The sequence below is a fragment of the Cyclopterus lumpus genome, chromosome 18 (assembly GCF_009769545.1).
Source record: "Cyclopterus lumpus isolate fCycLum1 chromosome 18, fCycLum1.pri, whole genome shotgun sequence".
Lineage (NCBI taxonomy): Eukaryota > Metazoa > Chordata > Actinopteri > Perciformes > Cyclopteridae > Cyclopterus > Cyclopterus lumpus.
The window spans coordinates 10,541,272-10,564,665 of record NC_046983.1 but is presented as its reverse complement, the minus strand read 5'-3'; the positions used below and the strand labels follow the sequence as shown (position 1 = coordinate 10,564,665).

The 23,394-nt window shown below is 42.3% G+C and overlaps 1 protein-coding gene across 2 annotated transcripts in view; it reads left to right on the top strand.

The window, feature by feature from the left end:
- LOC117747972 (inactive ubiquitin carboxyl-terminal hydrolase 53-like) overlaps window positions 1-21,746 on the top strand; it is a 28,028-nt gene extending 6,282 nt beyond the window's left edge. For both annotated transcript variants that reach the window (XM_034557526.1, XM_034557527.1), the window contains exons 2-17: window positions 922-1,599; window positions 2,496-2,588; window positions 2,779-2,913; window positions 4,537-4,647; window positions 5,507-5,589; window positions 5,834-5,918; window positions 6,183-6,329; window positions 7,795-7,944; window positions 9,716-9,884; window positions 11,309-11,455; window positions 12,212-12,358; window positions 14,300-15,092; window positions 15,846-15,913; window positions 20,476-20,542; window positions 20,643-21,370; window positions 21,462-21,746. In XM_034557526.1, the coding sequence (XP_034413417.1) occupies window positions 1,456-1,599; window positions 2,496-2,588; window positions 2,779-2,913; window positions 4,537-4,647; window positions 5,507-5,589; window positions 5,834-5,918; window positions 6,183-6,329; window positions 7,795-7,944; window positions 9,716-9,884; window positions 11,309-11,455; window positions 12,212-12,358; window positions 14,300-15,092; window positions 15,846-15,913; window positions 20,476-20,542; window positions 20,643-21,370; window positions 21,462-21,538 (3,144 nt within the window). In that variant the 5' untranslated portion in view covers window positions 922-1,455 and the 3' untranslated portion in view covers window positions 21,539-21,746. The remainder of the gene's footprint in view (window positions 1-921; window positions 1,600-2,495; window positions 2,589-2,778; window positions 2,914-4,536; window positions 4,648-5,506; window positions 5,590-5,833; window positions 5,919-6,182; window positions 6,330-7,794; window positions 7,945-9,715; window positions 9,885-11,308; window positions 11,456-12,211; window positions 12,359-14,299; window positions 15,093-15,845; window positions 15,914-20,475; window positions 20,543-20,642; window positions 21,371-21,461) is intronic.
- The last annotated feature ends 1,648 nt before the right edge of the window (window positions 21,747-23,394 follow it).

Genomic DNA, 23,394 nt, shown 5'->3' with positions numbered 1-23,394 from the left:
GTCGGGCCAGCTGTCTTTTGTAGTTCAGAAAAGAATGTCAATGCCGGGGAAACGGACAAAATGGACAAAAAGAAACTTGAGGCACCATTTTATGTCTGGGCATTTTAAAATCTCAGGTTACACGATTCTGTTTTCAGTTTGTTTAAATCACATTGCAGTCTATTTGGTAATAGGGACACAGCTGTATAGTGAATCTATTGGACGGTTAGAAGATTCAAATTATTTAAATGTTTCCGGTAAAACAAAGACCTTATTTTTGTTCAGCCAAATAATTTGATTCGGATGAAAAAAAGAACAGATTAATCAGTGAAAATAACAAAGTTATTGCCTTCCAGTCAAATTGAATATTAAGAGTTGGAAAGACTGGTCATCGGCAATCAATATTGAGAGCTGGGGAAGACTTGCCGGTAGTGACTGGAGACCTTTTTAATGTGTCCTCTTTTGCTATTCTTTGCAATAATCATGTCCATATACAGAATGAACACAAGCTAATTGTAGTTACCGTGTTTATACGAGGCCTGCTCCAGGTCAACATTACCTTTTTTGTTTCCTTTAAATGTCTCTTGGCTGTTTGTCTTCTATTGTTTAGGAATCTGAAATAATTTTGTCTGAATGTTAATGTGCAACTTCAGCTGAGGCCAACTTTAGTTTGACACGCCTCCGGTGCAAAGGGTGTTTGTAAAAGTTAATATATAAGCTTTGTTGACATGTAACCCAGATTGAGCAGAGATATGAAGTCTGTAGTCTTAGTACATTCCAGTAAAGATAATTTCTTCCCTACAAAATGTTGTGGCGAAAAGAACAATTTAAAATATTAGAAAACAATAGTGCTCACATAATAGAAACAAGCAGTAAATGATAATAAACTCCATAATATCAACCTAAAAAAATTTCATCATATTTTCTCTTTCTACAACGCAGCCCAGCCGTGTTTCCTGTGCAGCCTGGACGAGTCTTTGCTATGGATGGACCTCTGAGAGGGACCATTGAGTGCAGCTGCACATCTTAAATAGCATCAGGACCATGTGGCAGAATTAGCTTCCAGAATCTCTTCTGACGCGGTGTGCGCTGAGCCAGACTACAGGATGACCGTGGCATATGACTCCGTCGTCAAAACGCATCTCATCATCAGTATTAGACCGCTGATTATCAAAGGATTCCCAAAACAAAGACTTGGACTGTAATCTTTTTTGTGTTGGCCTTCTTTTTTTACTACTTTTTTTTGGTGGGGGGCCTTTTTTGTAGCAGACATAGTGAAAGGATCTTCTACATGAGCTGCGGAAATGGACTAGAAGCCCATGTGTGACAGGACAGCTGCTGCAACTCGTGGAATAACTTACCACCCGACTCTTGGGGTGTCACTCCTTCAGGTGCCCGAGGGATCTGATCCCAGCACCAACCTGGCCTGTCGTCATCTGACCATCCCACCTGTCTAAAGGCAGAGCCCTCTATCCAATGGCATGGGTCAAGTTCTTCAGGAAGCCGGGGGGCAATCTGGGGAAATCGTACCAACCGGGGAGTATGCTGTCTCTGGCCCCCACCAAAGGACTGCTGAACGAACCGGGCCAGAACAGCTGCTTCCTCAACAGCGCTGTGCAGGTAGGCGTGTCCAGTTGATTTGGTTGTTTTGTCTGGATCCAATTCAACAGTTGCTGAAATAATTAAAACATCCGTTATGGGCCTTTCAATACAGCGAGCAATGTGTGTATGTCAAATGGAAGTAGGAATTAAGGAGGTTTCTGTATACTTCTTTTTAGGTGTAGGCATTTTTTTAAGAACCATAATATGTTTATAACTTGATTTGTTCATTTTCATTAATTATCAGGATCTAGGAGCACTATGCTTTGAGCTTTATTGGAATAAATCCAGTTTTCTGTGTTTCTCGAGTGTTCACTTTTTGTTGCGTCAGTCTGCACCAAAGTGATGGACAGTCTGGCATTCATTAGAAAACATATTTTAGCTTTAAATTAAATTAAATTGTACTGTAGTTAAAACTTTATATCCATTACCTTGTTCTTAATTTGGCACTTGCTCGTTCAACTTAATTAGTTTCACTTATTGCTGCCTTCTACCATGAGCTGTACACCATGTTCCACCCGCTTGACAATATGACCATCATTTATTTAGGGATTTTTAAAGCTTAGTCACTGTCTTGTTTTAGACTATTGGTCAACTGGCGAGTTAGTTCATTATTGCAGACAGAACCACAGTGAGGTCACTGGCGGTGGCTGTGACTCAGAGGGTGAGACAACCGATGAGCTGGTTGAAGAGGATCATTACCTGCGGCGTTGTCTTTCCCCTCGCCCACTCTTCATCCTAATGACCTTGGAGACTTAGTCCTGATCTCTGATTGCCACATGTAACAAAAATAAACTCTTATATTTGTCAAGTTTTTGTACATGAAATCTTTCCCACCTAAAAGATGCTCTGATGTCATGTTCAGTGTAACGTTTTATTGTGTAGAGTCACGGTAACCTCCCCTTTCTCTTGTGTAGGTACTCTGGCAGCTGGATATCTTCCGACGCAGCTTGAGGCAGCTACCTGGTCACTTCTGTCTGGGAGAGTCCTGCATCTTTTGTGCATTAAAGGTAGAACACAATCAGAAGCTTGCATTACGGTTTAATTCTTGTTTGTCCTTATGAATGTGCCAACTGTTTGGCTCGCATATCTGGACTGTGTCATTTGAGCAGCGAGGGTGACACACAATGCTCTTAATGAACCAAAAAAACAAAAAGTCCCATACTCGATGTGCAAACAAGTTCTTGTTCTCCTCTTCAGGGCATTTTCTCCCAGTTCCAGCACAGTCGGGAGCGCGCCCTGCCCTCTGACAACCTGCGTCACGCCTTGGCAGAGACCTTTAAGGACGAGCAGCGCTTCCAGCTGGGCTTCATGGATGATGCCGCAGAGTGCTTTGTAAGTTCCTGTGGCAACACGTCTGTCCTGTGGAGGGAGACGAGTGTATATGGAGAGGGATGTTTGTGTGCTCCCCTGCCACACAGTTTGGGTAATGCACGGCAACAAACTGTTTGGCGAGGTCACTGAAAGAGCTTCTGTCCCTCCCTTCCCCTCCCATCAAGCCCTGCCACATTGCCGCTAAATATCATCATGACAGGTTATATAAGCGCCAGAGTTGTGTTTGAACCTCTCTGTTTTGTGCTACGATATTATTCCGCATCCTTTCTGTGCCTTTTTTTGAAGTCGATTTTATGCGTCCTTCATCTTTTTTTTTTACATATTGGTGCCAGTTTGTCTGCTCTGCTTGGCACAGCTAAGCATTGCTTAGGCGCAATGTGTTTTTCCCTTAACCGCAGTGGGATTTTCTTCTCTTTTTTTATTCTGACTTTAACCATTAGCCAAGAAACGGATGCTGCAGCATTTTTTCCCCCTTAATTTATTTTAACCTTGTTTTCTCTTGTTCATCCGGCCTAATTAGTTCTTTTCACACTTTTGATCACCTCTTAATAACCGTATACCCATTAATCTCGCATTCATTGTTTATCCACATAGGAAGTCCAATTACACTGCACTGGATAAACAAAGAGAGAAGCTAATGTTTCTTGAACAGAAGATCAGAGGACTGCACTTTAAGTGAACACTGGGTTATGCAAGTTTGGACATGTATGTGTGTCACTTTGTTTCTCAAACAAGAACTTACTCACAAATGTAACGCATAATGAAAATGCAGGCAGAGAAAGCAACGTTGGTGCGTTGTTCTTTTTCTGCCTCTGTGCCCGTGATGGCTGTGGCCCGAGGCATTATATTTTTGGGTTATCTGTCCGCTCCATTCTCGTGGATGTGAAATCTCAGAGACGCCTGGAGGGAATTTCATTACATCTCCCACAAACGTCCACTTGGCTTCAAGGATGAGCAAAGGTCACTGGCCTCACAAAAACGTTTTATTTTTGCCATAACTGAAGAATTCACAAGCTAATTCTTACAGTTTCACATACATTTCGAACAGATCACATTTTTGACAGACATGGATGAAAACTGCAACGAGACTAGTTGGCAGGGGCGTGCAACCATGACCTTACTTTTCCAATTCCCCATACTAAAACTCAACAGTGACTTTCATTCATCTAAGACCGAAGCTTATGTTCCAAAGTTCCTTTCTTTCATAGACTATCTTTAATTCTTAATCCTAGACAGATCTTTGCCCCTTGAGCATTCACCATGTCATGCATTGGCAGCAGCGCGCAAGTGCACAATTTATGTGCACAGTGTCAGGTTAACAGGCTGTGAAGTTGTGCCTGTAACCTTTGCAGGCCTACCTTGCAGCCTGAATATTTTATAAACTCACAAGCGCTCCACAGAAACAGGTGGGAGCTAAATTGCAGGATCGCCTGCTCTTTAAACGTGTTCCTTCTGCTGTCAGGTTTACAACATGACACCATTTGAAATATCGATATGTAACAATGTGTCCGATTGCATTGCTGTCTTGCTTTCGTAAATACCTGTTTTGTTGTAAAAAGAAATTGCAGTGCTTGTAAAAAGGTGGTTTGTCCCATACCTGATGGATCTCCTATTGTGTCACAGGAGAACATACTGGAGAGGATCCACCTGCACATTGTGCCTGAGGAAACGGATGCCTGCACTTCTAAGTCTTGCATCACGCATCAAAAGTTTGCTATGACACTTTATGAGCAGGTCAGTAGGAAGTATTATGTTAGTTTACTTGGTTTTACTTATATATTTGTTAGTTCATACAGTGTTTGTTTGCACAGCCTCTACAGTAATGTGTGGACAAGCATAGCACACTAGCCAATGTTAGGATTAATCAGGACACACACACACACACACACACACACACACACACACACACACACACAGACAGGTACATGAATCACTGTCGGAGATGGTAGAAACCCAATCCGTCATGGTTTGATGCTGGGTCCACCCAGAGGAATATGGTGGGTGTTTTTCTGGTCAGATTCCACAATGCAGCAGCACCAGATGAATTGCAGATGGTGTACTAAAAATCCCAGCACACCACCACCCTTCCCTGTGGCTGGGATGCTCATCACCGACTCTGTCCCAGACCAGTTCTATCTCTAAATCAAACAGATGATACACCTTTTAGACTAAATCCCTTAGGGGCGCAGTCGGTGGATTTTGTTCCACCTAGACTTCAGGGCACCCAATTAGGCAAATATTACCAAGCCTAAATGAGGATTGCCTTAGTCGGAGGGAGATTGATAACTTTATATATTAAATTGAATGTCTTTTTATAATGTCAGTCATTTGAGTTGGATACTACAAAGCCCACAGTTTATAACCGATCACATGGAATGTCTAAAATCAGAATCTCCTGCCACAGTTTATATGAATGAGTTTTTTTGTTGTTTAATTTCTCCTTACTGTGACTCTTTCTGATTTGTTTTTTTGGGATGGAAAATGACACGCCAACTTGATGATTAGTCATTGACAGCAGAAATGTGTGCTGAACTCAGATATGGGTATCTTTTTATTTTTTGCATCACCGCCTTGGACTCTCTCCCCTCTGCAGTCTGTGTGCCGTAGCTGTGGGGCATCCTCCGACCCACTGCCGTTTACAGAGCTGGTGCATTATGTCTCCACCACCGCACTCTGGTAAGGCACAGGCGATGTGAAACTTTCTCTGCTTCCCCGTTGTCATCTGTCCAGCTCCACTCTGTTTTCACTTTTCATTGAGCTCTCTGCACATTGTCACAAGGTCATGACTTTTTTTTTGCTGATATTCCACACACATCTCCCCTCCACATGCCTTAATCTTCATTTGTTTCTGTCGACCCTCCTCTTCCTCGCTTGTTCGTTCCCATGCGTCTGCTGACGGTGCATCTCATCTGTTTTTCAGTCAACAGACGCTTCAGCGCAGAGACGAGTCATTTGGGGAACTGTTACAAGCAGCAAGTACGATAGGGGACCTTCGTAACTGTCCAGTAAGTGGCCATACTAAATATTTCTCTGTAGCTTATTCACATGATTACACTGTGTTTGAACTTCACAAGCAATACAAATCAATAAGGGAAGTTCAGATTGGTACAATGCGCATTTCATAATTTATTTCACAATTTCATCATTCTGTGGGAATGTAGTGATTCTTAAATATTTAGTTTGAGATATTTTTCCTTGGTTATTGGGTGAAGTTTATTTTGGGTAAAACTAGCCTTTTTATTTGATATGTCTTTGTCCTTCTTCTTCAGAGCAACTGTGGCCAGAAGATTAGGATCAGACGGGTCCTCATGAACTCCCCAGAGATAGTTACCATCGGCTTCGTCTGGGACTCGGACCAGTCAGACCTCACAGAAGACGTTATCCGCTCACTGGGCCCTCATCTCAGTCTTTCTGCAGTGAGTTTTCTTTAAACAACATTGTATGTACATTTTACACTTTAGTGTTCTGTTTTTTTTTTTTTTACTTCTCTTTAAAATTGTCTGACATTTTATCTGACTGACCTTTTCAGATGAAGTAATTAATTATACAACAGGATATAAAATAACTCTCTCCAGACATGGTTCAGTTTGTCAGTATCATTTTTGGAAATGTGTACACTCACACAGCTGCTATTTTATTTATTTATTTTTAAGTTTTAGGGTCAGTTTATTTTTGTGCAATAGAACATATGTGGGAAATAAAGTGGGGATTTATTCCTCTGTAAGTCGGGGCTGTTGCGTAAGCGGTCAACACCCAATGCCCAGTTGGCCAGCGCCACTGATCAAAAAGCCCCTGCTGGCCTTGGTCAGCTTGTCAGAAAGCCCCTCCCCTCATTTCTGTGTTTTCCTGAGCGTGTTTGTGGCTGTCTGAGGGAACACACGGGCTGACTAGACGGGGATAAACGATGTGTTCAAGACTGCTTTCGTTGCAGTGTTTACATTCACACGTTGTTGATCGTAAGTATGCACACATGTGGGCACCTATAACTCCTTGTTTGGCCCTAAAAGCACATCTTCACGCACATGAATATGGTAAGGTTATCTGCAGTTTAAAAAAACAAAAACATACTAAATATGTCTCTGTAGCTTATTCACATGACTACACTGTGTTTGAACTTCACGAGCGATACAAATCAATAAGGGAAGTTCAGATTGGTACAATGCGCATTACATAACTTCTTCTTTGAACTATTCAACCCATTTATTTGATCTCTTGCGCGTTTCCAAAGCATACCAACAGAAGAACCCCCCCCTCCCACGAGTGTGCCACAAAGGCCTTAATTCATTAAGGAGCGTTTTATGCGATTTTATTAGGTGTAAACGGGAGCCCTCCACCCCCATCGCTTGCTTTGGATTCTATTGTTTGAGAGAGTGAGAGGGAGGCGGATAACCGGCTGTGCTGGAAACATGGGTGGGAGAAACCCGGAACCAACCAACCCTCCATGCTTCTGCTCAATGCAGTACGCCATACATTTTCATAACGTTCGTTTTTTGTCTCGCTGATATTTTTACACTATTTAAGAAATTAGGGCTGTATGTTGGTATTCAGGCCAATAATAAGAATACGTGGGCCACTGCAGAGTTAGTCAAGATATCACGTTCTATGAGGGCGCTGTTCTAAACCAGCACTTATTCGTACTGATGGTCAAATCAATGCCGGTTCATTCCCTCAGACCGTAATCTATAAACAGATGGAGTTACTGATTGAACTAGCTACCGACATTCCTCACTTGCCTGCTCGCTTACTACAGTGCTTGAAGCTGCCGATGATTAATTGTGGCATATATATACTGAATATATTTATTTATTTACATACTCTTGTGTGTGTGTGTGTGTGTGTGTGTGTGTGTGTGTGTGTGTGTGTGCCTGCGCATGGACACAGCTCTTCTACAGGGTGACAGATGAGCATGCCAAAAAGGGAGAGCTGCTGCTGGTGGGGATGATCTGCTACTCCAGCCGTCACTACTGTGCCTTTGCCTTTCACACCAAGTCCTCCAAATGGGTCTTCTTTGATGATGCCACGGTAAAAGAGGTGAGACAGTGCGCCCTAGTGCTTGAATTATTTTGTCAGTTTACCAAATCGGTTCATACACAGAAAAGTAAATCCATCAACTATTTTGGTCATTAGTTGATCGTGTCATGCCGACACCTTATCTGGTTCCAGATTCCATAAATGTGGAGGTATGGGATGTCTGCTCTTTGTTTTCTATCATTCTAAATTGATTATTTTTAGATTGTGGGTCAGACATTACAAGCAGTTCGAGGACATCACCTTGTGCGTCAGGGTTTTGTGATTGTGTGTGTGATGTGGATTTAAAATTCCATTTTACAGACTTGGAAAAAAGAGTTGGTTAATGGTAGAAATAATTGAAAATAATAATTTAAGACAGCAACACAATTAATATCAGCTATTGCAACACACGAAACGCTTTATTTTTTATATAGGAGTGAATTTAAGGAGTAAGCCATCAGCTTTGTTATTAAATCGTCATGGTTTAGTTTTCACAGGTTATTGGCGTAAAAATGGACCATGTTGATGGGACTTGGTCTTATTTTACAAGCAGCAGCAACGAGTGGCAATGTTCAGTCTCTCATCTCCATTATCAACTCTCTTTATCGCCCAATAAGGGTCACATCGATTGCCCGTCATGAGCCTCTGGGTTGCTGAGCCTTTATGCCCCCCGGCCCCCCCAGCACCCCTCCCCCCCATTTCTACTGCAGTTCCCCAAACTCTGTCATCACAAAGTACTGCAGTAGTGGAGTGAAGCATAACCAGTAAAGGTGTGTGTGGGTGTGTGCGTGTGTGTGTGCGCGTGTGTGCTTTTGTTTCACAATTTTCTCGGGGGCTGTGGTGCAGCGGCTGGCTGGCTCTGTGTCAATCCATCAGCAGCTTGTGCTGTGTGTGCAGCCCCCCTCCAACCGAGATGGAGGAGCTCCAGTGCTCAGTGTCTGCCAAGTCCGTACCTGGGTCGAAACTTGCCAGCATTTCTGTGACTCCCCAAATCCCAGCCACTAAATAACTCCAGTAGGCCTGATCGTGGCTTCTTTGTTTAATAAGTATGATGAAATACCGTTACTTAAATAAAGTAACCGAAGTGTGAGTTACAGTACTAAAACAACAACTAGCTGACAGTATAACTAGACACCAGTATTTGTTTTTTATTTTAAATTGCTGCATCAGTATTATATTGGCATGATTTAGCCTCATGGTGCTCTTACAGTACAGTAAGTGTTCACATCAAGAGTCCATTTTTAAAAGAATTGTAATGCTTTGCATTAGTTCTTCTTTATCACATCTCTCTATTTGCTTAATTAAGGAGCACACAAGCATCTGTTAGCTTGCAGCTTGCCTTTGTGGGGCCTTTGTGGCATGACACGCACCTTACACAGCTTAGTTAATGTGATTGGGCTATTTGGCCTCAGTGGGATATATCACAAATTAGACTCTGCACAATAACGGTGCGGTTTTGCTTTGAAGTTTGCCAAGAAATCTTATAGAAGCTGTTGAAGTTTGACTTGGTTCTGGTCATGCCTTGTGTCAGATTTGTTATAGAACAAAAACCTTTTTGATATCCCTTTATGAAATGAAAAGGTATCGGGGGTCACAAGAAACTAAATTAAGTACAAGTTCGTTCTAATTATATATTCAAATTAATTGATCCCCCAAGAAAGCATTTGGATTATTTTCACAGTAAAGGTAGTCTTTTTAAGTATTATCCTACATACTGGTGCAGAACTACGGAGTTCAATGTGCTTACATCGGCAGATGCATTGACCACCTTTTCCTTTGTCTTTCGCTGTAGATCGGCTCCAGGTGGAAAGATGTGGTCAGCAAATGTATCAAAGGTCACTTCCAGCCTCTCCTCCTCTTTTACGCCAACCCAGATGGGAGTGCTATCGCCGCAGATGATGCCTCAAGACAAAACAGCAGCCAGTCTCACTCCAAGACCTCTGTCAATGGAGACGTGCAAGGTACTGACTACATCAATCCTGGTTCTGCGGTGGTTTATGTGAACTATTTTGACTGACAACTTTTTTTTATGGGAATAATGACCCTGATAAAAAATTCATTTTGCGATATATTTATCTTGTTATTGCGGTTTATTGATGGGTGTTATTCTTTGTTTTCACTAACCATGATCCCATCCCAAATCACGTATTTGATTATAGTGCCATACTGTAAAAGCCCCGTTGATATTTTGTCTGCACCTATTTTGTGGGCTGCATAGGTATCAGAACAAACATTTGCCTCCCTTTCTTATGTCTCTTGCAGGCTCATTTAAATCATCTGATTATCTCCACCCATGGCTTTAGGAAAACCTTTTTTCAAGTCAATCAGAGCATTGGCTGGCTCAAAGGGACAAGCTATGGCTACCACAATTAGTTGCCATCAATATTCTGTTTTAATCCTGTTCTTGTTGCTGCTAAATACACATATAAAATCATCTGCCTGCTAATTTCATGATTAAGAGTTTGAAGGGAAACTGATGGTTTTCAACCAGGTGTGTCACAGTAGAAAAATGAACCCTCGGCCCAATACTGTTCCTCTGCCTGTAGGGCCCCTCTGCCTGTAGGGCCCCTCTGCCTGTAGGGCCCCTCTGCCTGTAGGCCCCCTCTGCCTGTCGGCCACTTCTGCTATTCTGATTACTATTGTGGGAAAAGTGTACTCTCAGGATATGGGCAGTACATTTGTATTTATTGTGTGCTGCATCATACAATAACGTGGCCTACAGTTAGTCAAAATATAATTCACTTTGTGGGATTTTTAGATTAATCTTTAACATTTGGCGATAGATTAGATGGGTGCTAAAGCATGTAAGTAGAGACCCAAAATATAAATATGAACTCGAAGTTGAGCATGATATGACTCCCCCTCCCCCACTCCCCCGTTTAGAAATAACTTTAAATGGAAATCTAATTCAGAGAAACAAAAAAAAAACTCTTTTTAGGACGTGTAAAGTCCCAGATCATATTTTTTTGCCTTTTTGCGGGCAGTAATGAACATTTGTTGATGACAGCTGAATATCTCTGCGGTTTGGATTATGTATCCCTGGATTTGTTTGGTTGGTGAGGTTTTGATCCCCTTTAGAGATCCTCCTCCAACTCTGCATGCTGGCCGTGCCCCAGGTCCAAGCTGTGGCAGCCGCTCACTGCCCATCAGAGCTGACAGGGCGCCGGACCAAACTGGATGATCCTGCATAAACTAGGCAGAATTCTGCATGGATTTTGTAATTTAAATTCAGTTTATTAGTGTCAGTTGCAGTCTGTGTATTTAATTTAATTTTTTTTAATCATAAAACCGAAGTAACATGGCGTTTTGGAAAAGAAAATCCTGCCAAAAAGGCATAACCGTGACATTTTAAAATGTTTATGTTTCCTTTTTTCCTCCTCCACAGGCGTAGAGTCTCCAGTTATAGCCCACAAGAAGCTGGACTTCACTAGGGAGAATCTAAACACTCTGCTGGGCCAAGGCTCCTTCAAGCAGAAGACCCCTTCGACCCACAGCAGGGGCAGCATTCAGACCAGTGGAGATCGGGGACCAGGTAAGAGGGGATAGATGAAAAGACTAAAAGAGTTAGGATTCTTCCTCTCTTTGCATTCTTAACTCAATGTGGAGGAACACACTGCATACGTTTCCCTCTTCTCGAGTCATTTAATCAGTGTGTTTCCTCCTTTTGTTAAGAACATTCTTTCAACATTACAAACAAGTATCAGCCTAAACAAAACTATGTTTTTAACACGCAATACGTCTTTGTCTATTGAATGTCTCGTTGTTGTCACTGAGCTTTCAGAAGCCCCAAAGTCCAATCTGAAGTCAACTTTTTAAACTCTGGTTCGTCATCTTGTGAACTATTACACACATTCTGTTTTTCTTTTCTTTTTTTCGTGCTGAAGAGAATATAGAGTCTCACAAATGTAGTCAAAAAAAAGAGAGAATGTTCTCTTCAGAGATTCCCGTTGAACCCGCAGACCGCTAACAGAACCACAGTGTGATCATGTTTTCCAGTGCCATGAGTCATCATTACGTTTCAAAGTGAAAATCTGCCAGCAGGAATAAGAAATGGAAAACAGTAACACGGGAGAGGATGGAGTGACAATAGATTAGACATTGAGATGAAAATCATTTTAATGGCGTCTGCAGTAGTGGAAATCCCCACCTGATGTAGGAAGAACTGAGATTGAAAATAAAATGTAAAATCATTATCAATTACATACCGGTTATATCCCCTCTGTCCCTCCATTAGGGAAATGGTGCGAAATTCTTCATGGTTCTACCTGTCATCTCTTTTGTTTTGTAGTTAAAATTGGCACAAGCGATCCCAAAAGCCGCCTCAGGGATATTTCTCGAGAAGTTGCCCAGAGAGCCGCAGTGGTGCGCGGGATGCATCCACCCAGAAGAGAGGCTGATCGGAGCGGTCACCGGAGGCCAGAGTCGCGCTACAGAGGTTGGTCACACATAGACAGTGTGTGGATTCATAGATGTGGACTGTATACACATGATAACTGTCAGGCTTTAAGATACAAAAGGCTAGCCTTCCACTTCCCCAACCGTTATGTAACCGTTGGTTCGGGAGCAATGTGTCAGAGAGGGGATTAAGTGCTGACGTCGGGCGGAGCCTGCCTTCATCCCACTCCCCTCATATTTAGAGCCATTGGTTCTCCGCTCTATGGTCTACACAAACATTTGCATTTCCAAACATTCACTTTAAATACTAATACTGTATGATTTAATTAGAGTGAATTTAACTTTAAATGCTATTCCTGGTACTATATGCCCGTGTCCCACTTGCCTCACACTTTGTGTGTTGGTTCTAATCAGTCGGCTGATTGGTCTGCTACTTTAATACTCTTTTCGTACGTCACTGCTTTCAATTAAGTATCAGTGAAGGGATTATGGAGCACAACTGCAACACACTCCCAAATCCACCATGTCAACAACAGTAGCCTGTGTTAGCAGCAAGCTCACGTCCCATTATGATTGAATGCAGTCAGCTTAAGGAGTCTGGTGTCTCTGCCTTGATGAATGGTGAGGCTGGAGGTGACACTACAGTTAATGTAAGTAGTATACATTTACAGCAGCGGCGCTCATGCCCAGGCTAGCACTTTGACTTACAAAGTGCTAGCACTTGCGAAAAAGTCTTCTCCAGAAAAGGAAAAAAACACTGAAGAAAAGCTTAAGCAACGTTGCTGCTCATATCGGACTGTGGGATATCCACAAGGTATTTATGAATGATTTCTGGCAGTATTGATTTAGACATTTTTCACCATTCTTCCAACATGGTCCACAGCCTTGTGTACTGTCGACAACATTGCAGAAACACACAGGTATTATGTATACGACCAAAACGTAGAGAGCAATGTTTGGAGTGATTTAACTCTAGCACAAAGTCAGCAGAATCCAAAGCAACAGGGACTGTATCTCTTGGGAGCCTTCTCAAGGACTGACAGTTATATGAAGTATTAAATTCACTCTTTGTTCCTTCAAACGTCATGTTACTGCAAATCAGATCTTCCAGGTCATTTACTTGATGACTCCAATGCAAAGCACTCTGTCAGCTTTATGTTATGAAAATGAATTGGATAGACAAACCTTCCCATTTAATTGAGGACTCGCACGATCAAACTAAAACGCACATTTTTCATGCAAAATAAAATAGAATAGTCTTTTTGCTTCTTTTTTTTTTTTTTTTGTGAAGATTGAAACAACTTTTTTGCCGACGAATCAAAATCTGAAATGTCTCTGCTGTGTCGATAGATAAGGGTGTGTGGGTGCATGTATAGCTTGAAGAGAAGGAACTCGCTTTCAGGAAGGATGTCTGGCCATATTAAAAAAACTATTATGGCTGGAAATGTCCTTGGAATAGCAGACACATTGTGTCACACATGTGTGCATATACACGCACAAATATACCTTCTATCATGTGAACCTGCATGACTGTCTGCACCTGAGCTGGTTACCCTCTGTGTCCACTCTCTATGGAAGAGAATTGATTCCTGTTGGCTGTAATTCACACCTTCCTGTCATGTGCACACATAAATGTCAGTAACCCTGTTGTCGTCATGCCCTGCTCTCTCTTTCGGCACAACTGGCGCTGGGCTTTAGCACAGCTTTGTGTCAAGGTGTCAGTGAAAGTCAATTTTTGGTTTTGGCATTGTTATTCCTGACTCTGTCTTTTGGCATCAGGTGATAGATAGATAGTCATTTTGGCAGTTTGAAGGTGAGGAAAGTTGAAGTTGAAGTCCTGCTTCAATATGTTTTAACACGATTCTAATTAAAAAATTCAAACAAGTGTTATATTCTTAGATCATGATTTTAAAATCCATTTTGAATGTGTTAAGCTGCAGTAGTTCAAGCTCTCACGAAACTTCCTTTTGTTTAAAACCAGATCCAGGTCAGGACAGGACCTACTCCCGCTCCGTCTCCCCTCCAGAGAATGGCTTCAAACAACACCTGGAAACCCGTCTGTACAGCAGCCAAGGGAAAGGTCCCATACGGACTGAGCGAACACCCCACCTTGGTGGACGGTCCTCGCATGAGCCCCCTCGCTCTCACGCGAGGGTCCAAGTGTTGCCCACTGTGCCCAGTATCGGCAGTGGTCATCACAGTCGGAGAGTAGACCAAGTCCCCAACGGATATGATACTGACAGCAGCCAAGACTCCCGGGACCGTCCGGCAAGCGGAGGCAACAGCCGCAGCAGCAGGCCCAGCCGCCCCTGGAAGCCAATGCGTGAGGCGTTAAACGTGGACAGTGTTTTAAGTGGCGTTGGTGGTGGAAATTCGGTTAGTCAAGAGCGAAGGCAGCACAGCCCACGGAGAAGACCCAGTAGTCAGTCGCCCTCCCGTGACCGAGAGCGAGACGGAGATTTTACGTGGGGAGGCAGAGAAGAACGCAAACCTAAAAGCCTAATGACCATCTATGAGGATGAGCAGAGGCTTGAAACGGGTGGCAGCCGAAGCTCGCTGGACTCGGATAGCCGGGGCGGCTACAGTGACAAAGACAGGTCAAAGGGCTCGGCGCCTCTTAAAGTGCGGAACGACAACTGGAAGATCCAGCGGACTGAATCTGGATACGAAAGTAGTGACAGGCTCAGCAATGGCTCAGCAAATCTGGACTCGCCTGTGGTAGACAACCTTTCTTCCAAAGACCTGCAGACCATTCCTGAGCTGCACCTCACAAGGTAAATAGACGGACTGAGATCTAACTTTGTATCCGCCAAGTACACAAAATCTTGGCGAAGGCAATGTTTGACCAAGATATGTCTGTGACACAATTTGTGTCTGCTACGCGTGTCAGAACTCCGCTTTGTCATCCCACTATTGCCCTAATCATTTATGGATTTGAGTCTCAAAAGTGCTGCCATCTGTAAATGATTAAACATTGCAAACACACCGCTCTAAGAATAGCAAGACCCATTTAACATAAATGCACACAAGGCAGATGTGCCAGCCTTATAATGTTTTGATGTCATTTGATGGCTTTGTAGTACAGGTTTTGTTTGGAGATAATGATCCCAGCTAGCTGACATCTCCTGTACTCAGAGGGGAGAGCCAGCCGATCGCTGACTTCCTCAACCGCAAGTGAATTATTCAAGCCCATCTCTTTATTCTAGGTTGTAGCCTGAAGTCACAAAACATTTATGGAGTTCACCTCATTTTATTTTGGTAATATGGCATATGGTCTTTTCCCAACCAGTATTATTTAGTTTATTACAACATCTTTAAACATTTAACAGCACACGCAAAGCACAGCAGTTACAAACGGGAACAAAATAAACATAAGCACGTCTTTTTTGACTAAGATATTTTCTTCACAATGAAGTAAAGAATAATACTGCAGAAATTAGTAATTGGTATCAGATTACACCACAAAATCAGTCATGATAACCTTATAACCACAATTAATGAATACTTTAATTGATTTTGTGTTTCAGGGATCACTTTCCTCAGAGAAGAAGTGATGATTTGAAGGCAGACATCTTGCACTCCACATACTCCACCGGTAAGTAATTCTCACACTTGCATTATTTCATATTTCTGCTCACTAATAACTTTGGTTTAACAACATCTGCTTACACCTGTGTGTGCCTTATCACAGAGAGAGCTAATATTTAGTGGTTCAGTGTTGTTACATATAGACATTTGGAAGGATTCATTTCCAATGTTTCGCTATCATCTTGTAATTTACAGCTGTACAAATCGAGAAGAAATATGGCTTTTGGTGCATTACATCGTGGCAATAAGCCACAAAGGCTTGGCCCTGACATTAAAGAAATTAACTCTGCCCAATGGGCTTCTGTGTGTAGTAAGCATCTGAAACATTAAGATAGCTCTAAGCAATGTCCTTGATTTATTGTTCCATCAGTAGTGTAAGGTCACAGCCTGATTGAAGGCTGTGATACTGTATGGAAATAAGTGTGCTCTGGTTCCTCCTTGACTGGCCGTGACCTTTTTTTTCCTGAGTAAAGTTTATGTATGTTATGCAGCACACACAGAAGTGTACATGGGCTTAAAGGAAACATCAACCCAGAAAAAACATCTGGTTTGTGTCAGTTTGTCTGTCGTTCATCATTCGTATAAAAAGGTAAAATAGGAAAGGGGGAAAAAAAGAACCCGTCGTCGTTAACTGCAGTGAATATATAAACGGCTTCTAGATCCACGGGGATACGACATCTTGGGGATCAGTTTGGACACAACTACTGTTAAAGAAGAAAAAAAAAAAGCCTCAAATATGAGTCATGTTGCGCAGTTGCAATAATGTTTATTTTTATCTTCTAGACAGGATGAGGGGAGATTAGATGACATGAATAGCACAGAGGGGTTTGTCGCCCGGACACGCTTCACATTCTTTATCTAGCGCATGCTTACTTGTAATGCACAGTATTGGCACAGAGAGGAAAGATATATATTTTTGAAATTAACAAGTATCTTTAAAAAAAAAAGAAGAAGAAAAAAAAAAGAGCTTGACTAATTCCCTGAATAAGAACATGCTGAGTTAATCCTGAATAAGAGGGGGAGATGAGTGAGCTTGTAGGGGCCACCCAGCTGTGCCCAGCCGGGCAGAAAATGACATGACTGGGCCTGTCAGAAGGTGGTATTCAAACATGAGGCAATGAAAATGCCATTTAGTAGCTTTGCAGTTAGTTCAAGGTCCCAAAGAGTTATACAATGCAGCATAGAAACGGCAGCTATAATTTATCTTCCTTGAGTTTTAGTCAGAGTTGAAAATAGCTGTTACACGGGGGGGAAGGGGGGCATGTTGAATGCTGGTCTTGTTGTTTCCCTATGATACCATTTAGTCTTTTTTAGTTTTAAATGTCCCCTGAAATAATCCTGAAAGGCTTGTCCGTATCTGTTCATGATTGATTGCACTAAATTCCGTTTTAAACTAAGCTGTTTGTGGAATGTGTATTTGTATAAGTATATATGTAGTTAAGGATTTTATTTACTCACTCACACTTTCCCCTTAGTGCCTTTCAGCCTCCTCTTTGATTAGTACGATTTCAGAAGACTTCTTTTTGTTTCTGAAAAGTATCCACAGCTGTATCTTGAGTTTGACCTTGATTCATTTGGCGAATGTCTCTTAGTGCCGAGTTGTATAAATATTAAACCTAAACTTGCCTTTTGAGTTTGGTTCTTCGGGAGCCATTTTGACATCCGTGTGGGAAGTCTACGCCGTGCTGTCTGCAAATTGTATTGACAAGCTGCAGTTAATGTGTCCTACGGCAATTTGGCCCAAGTTCAGCAGTGTTAGTCCGGCCTGAGCTGCAGTTTCGGTGAAGGCTGAGCAGATTCCAGTTGTCCATTAAAGTCCCAAATCCTTTCTGAAATCACAGACATGTGGGTGGGTGCCACTTTGACTAAATGAGGGACCTCTAGTCTGGGTCTAGGCCTCTCTTCATCACCTTAGTGTCCTTGTTGTGAATAGATCTCATTGAGCTACGTTATACCAATAGGGAAATGGTCTCTGCACATTCGGTCCATAACAGCTGAAAGGTCACGGCTGTAGGAGATGGGTGCACTTCAGCCCGCTGGCTTGACAGAAAATCTCAATTGGTCTTTATTGGCTCCGGTGGCTCCTGCAGACCTCATCAAGAGCTCATAGAATCTCACTTGAGAAGCTGTCACTTGATGGATTATTATGATTACATTAACAGAAGAGATGTGTACTTTACTTGACACTCATGTATGTACAAAAAAACCCAAATTATGATTTGTATGCAATGTATATCCTATCTGGAACAATGCTTGTGACACAAAGTTCAGAAAAAGATCAAAAGGAGGAATATTCGCCTTTCATCCAGTTCAATGGATTTGTTGTCCATTGTGTTTGTTTGCATACATCTTCTGCACTGAATGTGTGCCCGTGAGTTGGCGTGATGAGAGCTGTAATGCTATTCGGCCGTGAATGAGGAATTGGATACATATTTCCATTGTTGCATTTGGCATAGTGTTTCCATGGCTGTGCCATTATCAAGGCGGCGTGGTAGACTGTTGTTGTTGTTGTTGTTGTTGTTGTTGTTCTGGCCACTGACCGATAAAATAGTTGGGGAAACTAAATTTCTCTTCCCCACATAGTTCACGACTCAATGAAAAGCTGAACTGCAAATATGCCTGAGAGTCTGATTGATGTTCAAGAATTTTAAGTACCCCAGACAGCAGAACGCACAGAACTACAAATCTCCACTTGACAGCCTTAGAACTGAAATGTGGAGAGTTTTTTTTTGTTTTTTTTGTCGCATCAACAAAGCTTCAAAGGGCTGTCAGAAATGTTTGCATGTACAATTTCTCAAAACCTACTTTGTATTTGCTTTCATGGTCTGTTTAGAGGCACATTTTGTAATTCCTCTGAGTTTCTCACTCTGGTTGGTATAATTTGAAATGATGTCAGATCACTCCTCTGTTTCCCTCAGTTAAACGTCCTAAATAACTGAGTGGATAACAGCAGGCCCCAAACAGGTGCCTCTTTTGAACTTTTTTTTTTCAGAGTTATGCCTTATGTTGTAAGAGGACTAGAGGCCGGTCGTAAGTAATTTCCATGAGTAGAGTATCTCGGTCTTTACAAGTGTTTTTAAAAGATGAATATATAGCAGCGCACTCTAAAATATGTCAACCGCTGAACGCTCACACATTGATTCAGTGCTGAAACCAATGAATGCACAGGAGACAGCTTCCCTTTCATTTATCCTAATGAATCCTAACTTGCTTCCAAGTGAACGCGTGAATGGGACATTTTGTTGCAGTTTCGATGGTACACTGAACGCCACCGACCCGCAGCCTCATCCATGCAATCGCAGTGCATGGACGGTTTCCCAGGCAAGTGCAGGAGGCCATGTAAACAGCAGGACACCTTGAGTACATCTGTTTTGCTGGCATCCGCGGCGACAGCACTGGTCCCAAAAACTTCCACCGACCATGAATGTTGTCTGGAGACGAACCTGAACCTGAACCTGAAGAATTGATTTGAATTCCAATTATTTGATGGCTGTTTTCCGAAAGCATCTTTTGGATTTCAATGAGAACCCAACAATACAGCTGCTTTCTCCTTCAAGCTCTCCCCTGGCAACAGTCATGTGACCATAAAGATGAGGGGATTTTAGAGAGAAAGCATTGTAAACGGCATTCATTTTCCTTTTTTTTTCTTTTTGTTTTTGAGAATGATATTGTTGCAATTGCTTGCCAACATTGCAGATCAGCGTCATCAAATTGTGAATTGCCACATGGACTTAGCGGCTTAAAAATGCAATAGTGTTGTGGAGGGGATCTGGAGTCTGGAGTCTGACCCTGGCGTAATTGCATGCCAGCACAAAGGATTTAGCCACTAATGCTTTGAGAGAGCACATGAGGGGGGGGGGGGGGGGGGAAGAGAGGGTATGCTGACGCATCACAGATGGTCCTCAGCCACTCACTCTCTTCCTTGTCCTGTTTGTCAGCTGTTGTCTGTCTCAGGCCTTGTAAATCACACCCACCCTGCTAACTTGGCTAAGCTCCACACCAGCCCACACCTAGGGAGCTGTTTCTGAACATGTGGGTTTGCTGCTCTAATGGCTAAAGTCAGCCATTATCTCAGATTTATTACAGCATCATTTATTGGCATCATATTATGACCCGATTGACCTGAATAGATTGATGGTAGTTTGCCTTGCGTATGATCCAACTCTTAAATCTGCTCCAGTTCATTCAGGGTCCTTATTGTTTTATTAGCACTGTTAGCTCAAAGCCAGCTGGATATGAACCCAAATTCCCTTTGAGGGGCCACGTTCTTTGGCTGGATCAGACAGTCAGAGTGGTACACGGGGGGCCTGAGGGCGCTCTGCCAGACTAGCTGCTTTGATACTTCCTCTCACAGCACCAGGCAAAGGGCCTCACCATGACCCCTGTTAGATAACATGTCTTTGCTGGAGAGACAGGAAAAATTAAAGTACTGTAGCTGTGTTCAAATAAAAAAAGCAATGACGGATGTTACCTAGCTCTATTTTTCTGACCATCTGCTAGTGATGCCCATGGATTTACAAATGAGTGTGTTGTGATATAAAATGCTCACTAGACTTTATTCTTGTTTAGGTGAACAAAGAAGACGATCTCCAGATCTACGAGATGAAGACGTCCTATCTGGTCCGTCAATACAAAGGTAAGAAAAGGTCTTTTTAATAGAACGGGGTATAAGTCGTCTGTTGGTTCAGCACAAGGGCCAGTCATTTACTGCTGTTTGTTTTTCTCCCATGTAACAGAAGAAGAGCCTTCCGATACACTCCCGGGATTTTTGAAAAGAACGACGGTCTGGACAGCGAACAAGAGGAAAACGTGGACGGCAGCCCCGTGAGCCCCGTGCCTCGTTACCTAGCGAAGACCAGCAGTTCGGAGTGGAACAGCTCCGATGACCTCGCCGGACCGTTCTCTGAACAAGAGGAGACTGACGCCGTCGCCCACACGGACCCTTTCTCGCACAACTATCCCCCACCGTTACCCCCCAGGACCTTTGGCAGCAGTCCCGCCGACCCATCTGCCCACTTCCAACCGCCGGAAGTGCCAATGCGGTCGAGCCCCCACTACGAACCCAAAAATGGCTTGTCCCCACTCTCGCACACCACCCTCCTCCGTCGGTGGATTGAGACACCTGCCGAGCACAGGTTTTCATCAGACGCCAGCTCCAAGTCGGGGTCATCGGATCAGGACAGGAATGATCTGTCGGCCAGCGAGAGTGACGACCGGTTACCCAGTCCAAACCTGGGATACGACGACGGCACAGACTCCCCCGGTCTGACGGATATGGCTCTTCCCACCACTTACTTTTCCGTGGATAGCTGTATGACCGACACCTACAGGGCCAAATACCATAAGAGACCTGCCTACATGAAAGCAGAAGACCATGCGTCGTCAGGGGAGAGTGATGTGGAAGGGAGGCTCCCTTTGCCAGATGTTCAGCCACCAGAGCTTTCCAAAAGCAGATCAGAATTAGGTACCAATGATATTACTATTTGCGTAACTTTAAAGAAAAATCCTTTTTGGATATGTCTCAAATAATTAATTCTTTGGCTTTTGTCTTGCAGGCTATCCGACCACAAAGACTACTGCAAAGTGGAACCCAATTACTTCAAAAGGACTCGATGAGCATGGTTTCTTATGATTTTAGCAAAAGCATCAATTGACCGAGTATAATCCAGCGACTGGATGCCAAAAATAATTGCTATGCACTATGGCTGCTACACAGTTTGACTCCTACTGACTGGGATTGGTGTATATGTATGTATGTATGAATTTGCACAGTAAAGAGCACCAGAAAGGTACAGAGAAAAGAATCATGCCTAAAACATGTTGCTGTTCAGACTGCTGGAGCTCCAAAGCAAAAAGGGGTTCGGTTTGTGAAGAACGTGTCACAAAAAGCCACTTTACCTCACAATAGGTTAAACGTTTAATTTTACGTGAAGAAATCACTAAATTCTTGCAGTTCTACTTTTCTACTATTTAAATACACCCATTTTTAGTGTTACACGCTGTCTGACCCATTTATCTCTTTTTGAAATAATATACTTAGCTTTTATTTTTTTTCTTGGAAAGTAACTCAGCCTATTGGTCACTCTTTTGGCACAACTTAAAAATGGATCCCAAGGATCCGTGTGAATATGAAGCTCCAGGACAGCCGCGATGAGACATCGTCACATGACCGATGAGGCCCCTGCTTCCTTTTGGTACATGGGAGTTTATTGAACATTGCAAGTAAGACATATGGTCATTTATTTGTGTCTCTTTGGTCAAACTTCAACCAGAGGTCTAACCTCTCTGACCACCAGGGTGTCCAGGGCCTATGCGGTGATGGGTACATATGGCGATTGATTGATTAAGGGGAGAGAAGTATGTGACAGTGACTCCTCACATCCTGAACTGTGTTTATTGTCTTTGCACTGTAGTTCTGTTTTTGATTATTTCCTGTTCACACTCCGTACAGTTATTAGCTTAATTTTTTTAATTTTTTTTAAATCAATTATGCAGTTCTCTGTCCTGTTTCTTAAGAATAGTTCCTATTCGCAGCAAGTCTGCACTTGTAGGACATGGACATGTACAATTGTCATCTAGAGACGGATGAGCGTTTGTTGTTGTTTTTTTGAGCGGGGTTATTAATGATAATCTGTTAGTGAACTACGTTTCGGTTCAAGATGTTTTATATATGAAGCAGACTCTAATGCACAGTGCCTTTTTGTATTTTTCTATGTCATGACCACATTAGATTGGAGCCATGATTTGTACAATTCTGTGATTTGAAGGAATTCTTGAAACATTTTATTTTATATTGATTAATAATTGTTAAATAAACAATTTTATTTAACCATATGTGTGTCAAGCGATGTCATTTAAGTGCACAACGTTTAGAATATAGCAATGCTGATCTTTTTTTTTTGTAATATGAAACAAGTCAAATTATGAGTCTTGACGATAAAAAATAAATGGTGTTTACTGAAACAAAAATGTACATCATTGTATTCCTCAGATGCTGGGATACTTAGTGATGTGCTGCCACCTGCTGTCATGTATCCTAATGCACCTTCTATATTAAGAACTGCGTTCTCAAATCTAAACTCCACAGGCTCTAAATCTCACAGTTCTTACATCACCGGACTTCAACCACAATCCGTAATGTTCTCTGCTGTCATATTTCCCTTAATCACATAACCATGTCATACTTTGGAAGTGTCTTCTGATATTTTGATGATTCGGAACATAAAATAAACATGCCGTTTTCATCCTCAAGAGGGAAGTAGAGGACTTTGCAACCCAAATAAAAACTGCAACTTGATATTCATATTCACGTTGTCAACTTTTACTTCCTGCAACTTCCTTTGCATGTGTTGATTTATGTGTCACTCCATCTCTCGCCCAAGTCTTTACATTTTTAAGACGTTATTCATGTGGCAGTTGTGTACTTAATTTAACATTGGTTTAAAAACATTTGTTTTTATTAAATTGAGGAAACTCTTGCTTAAAAAA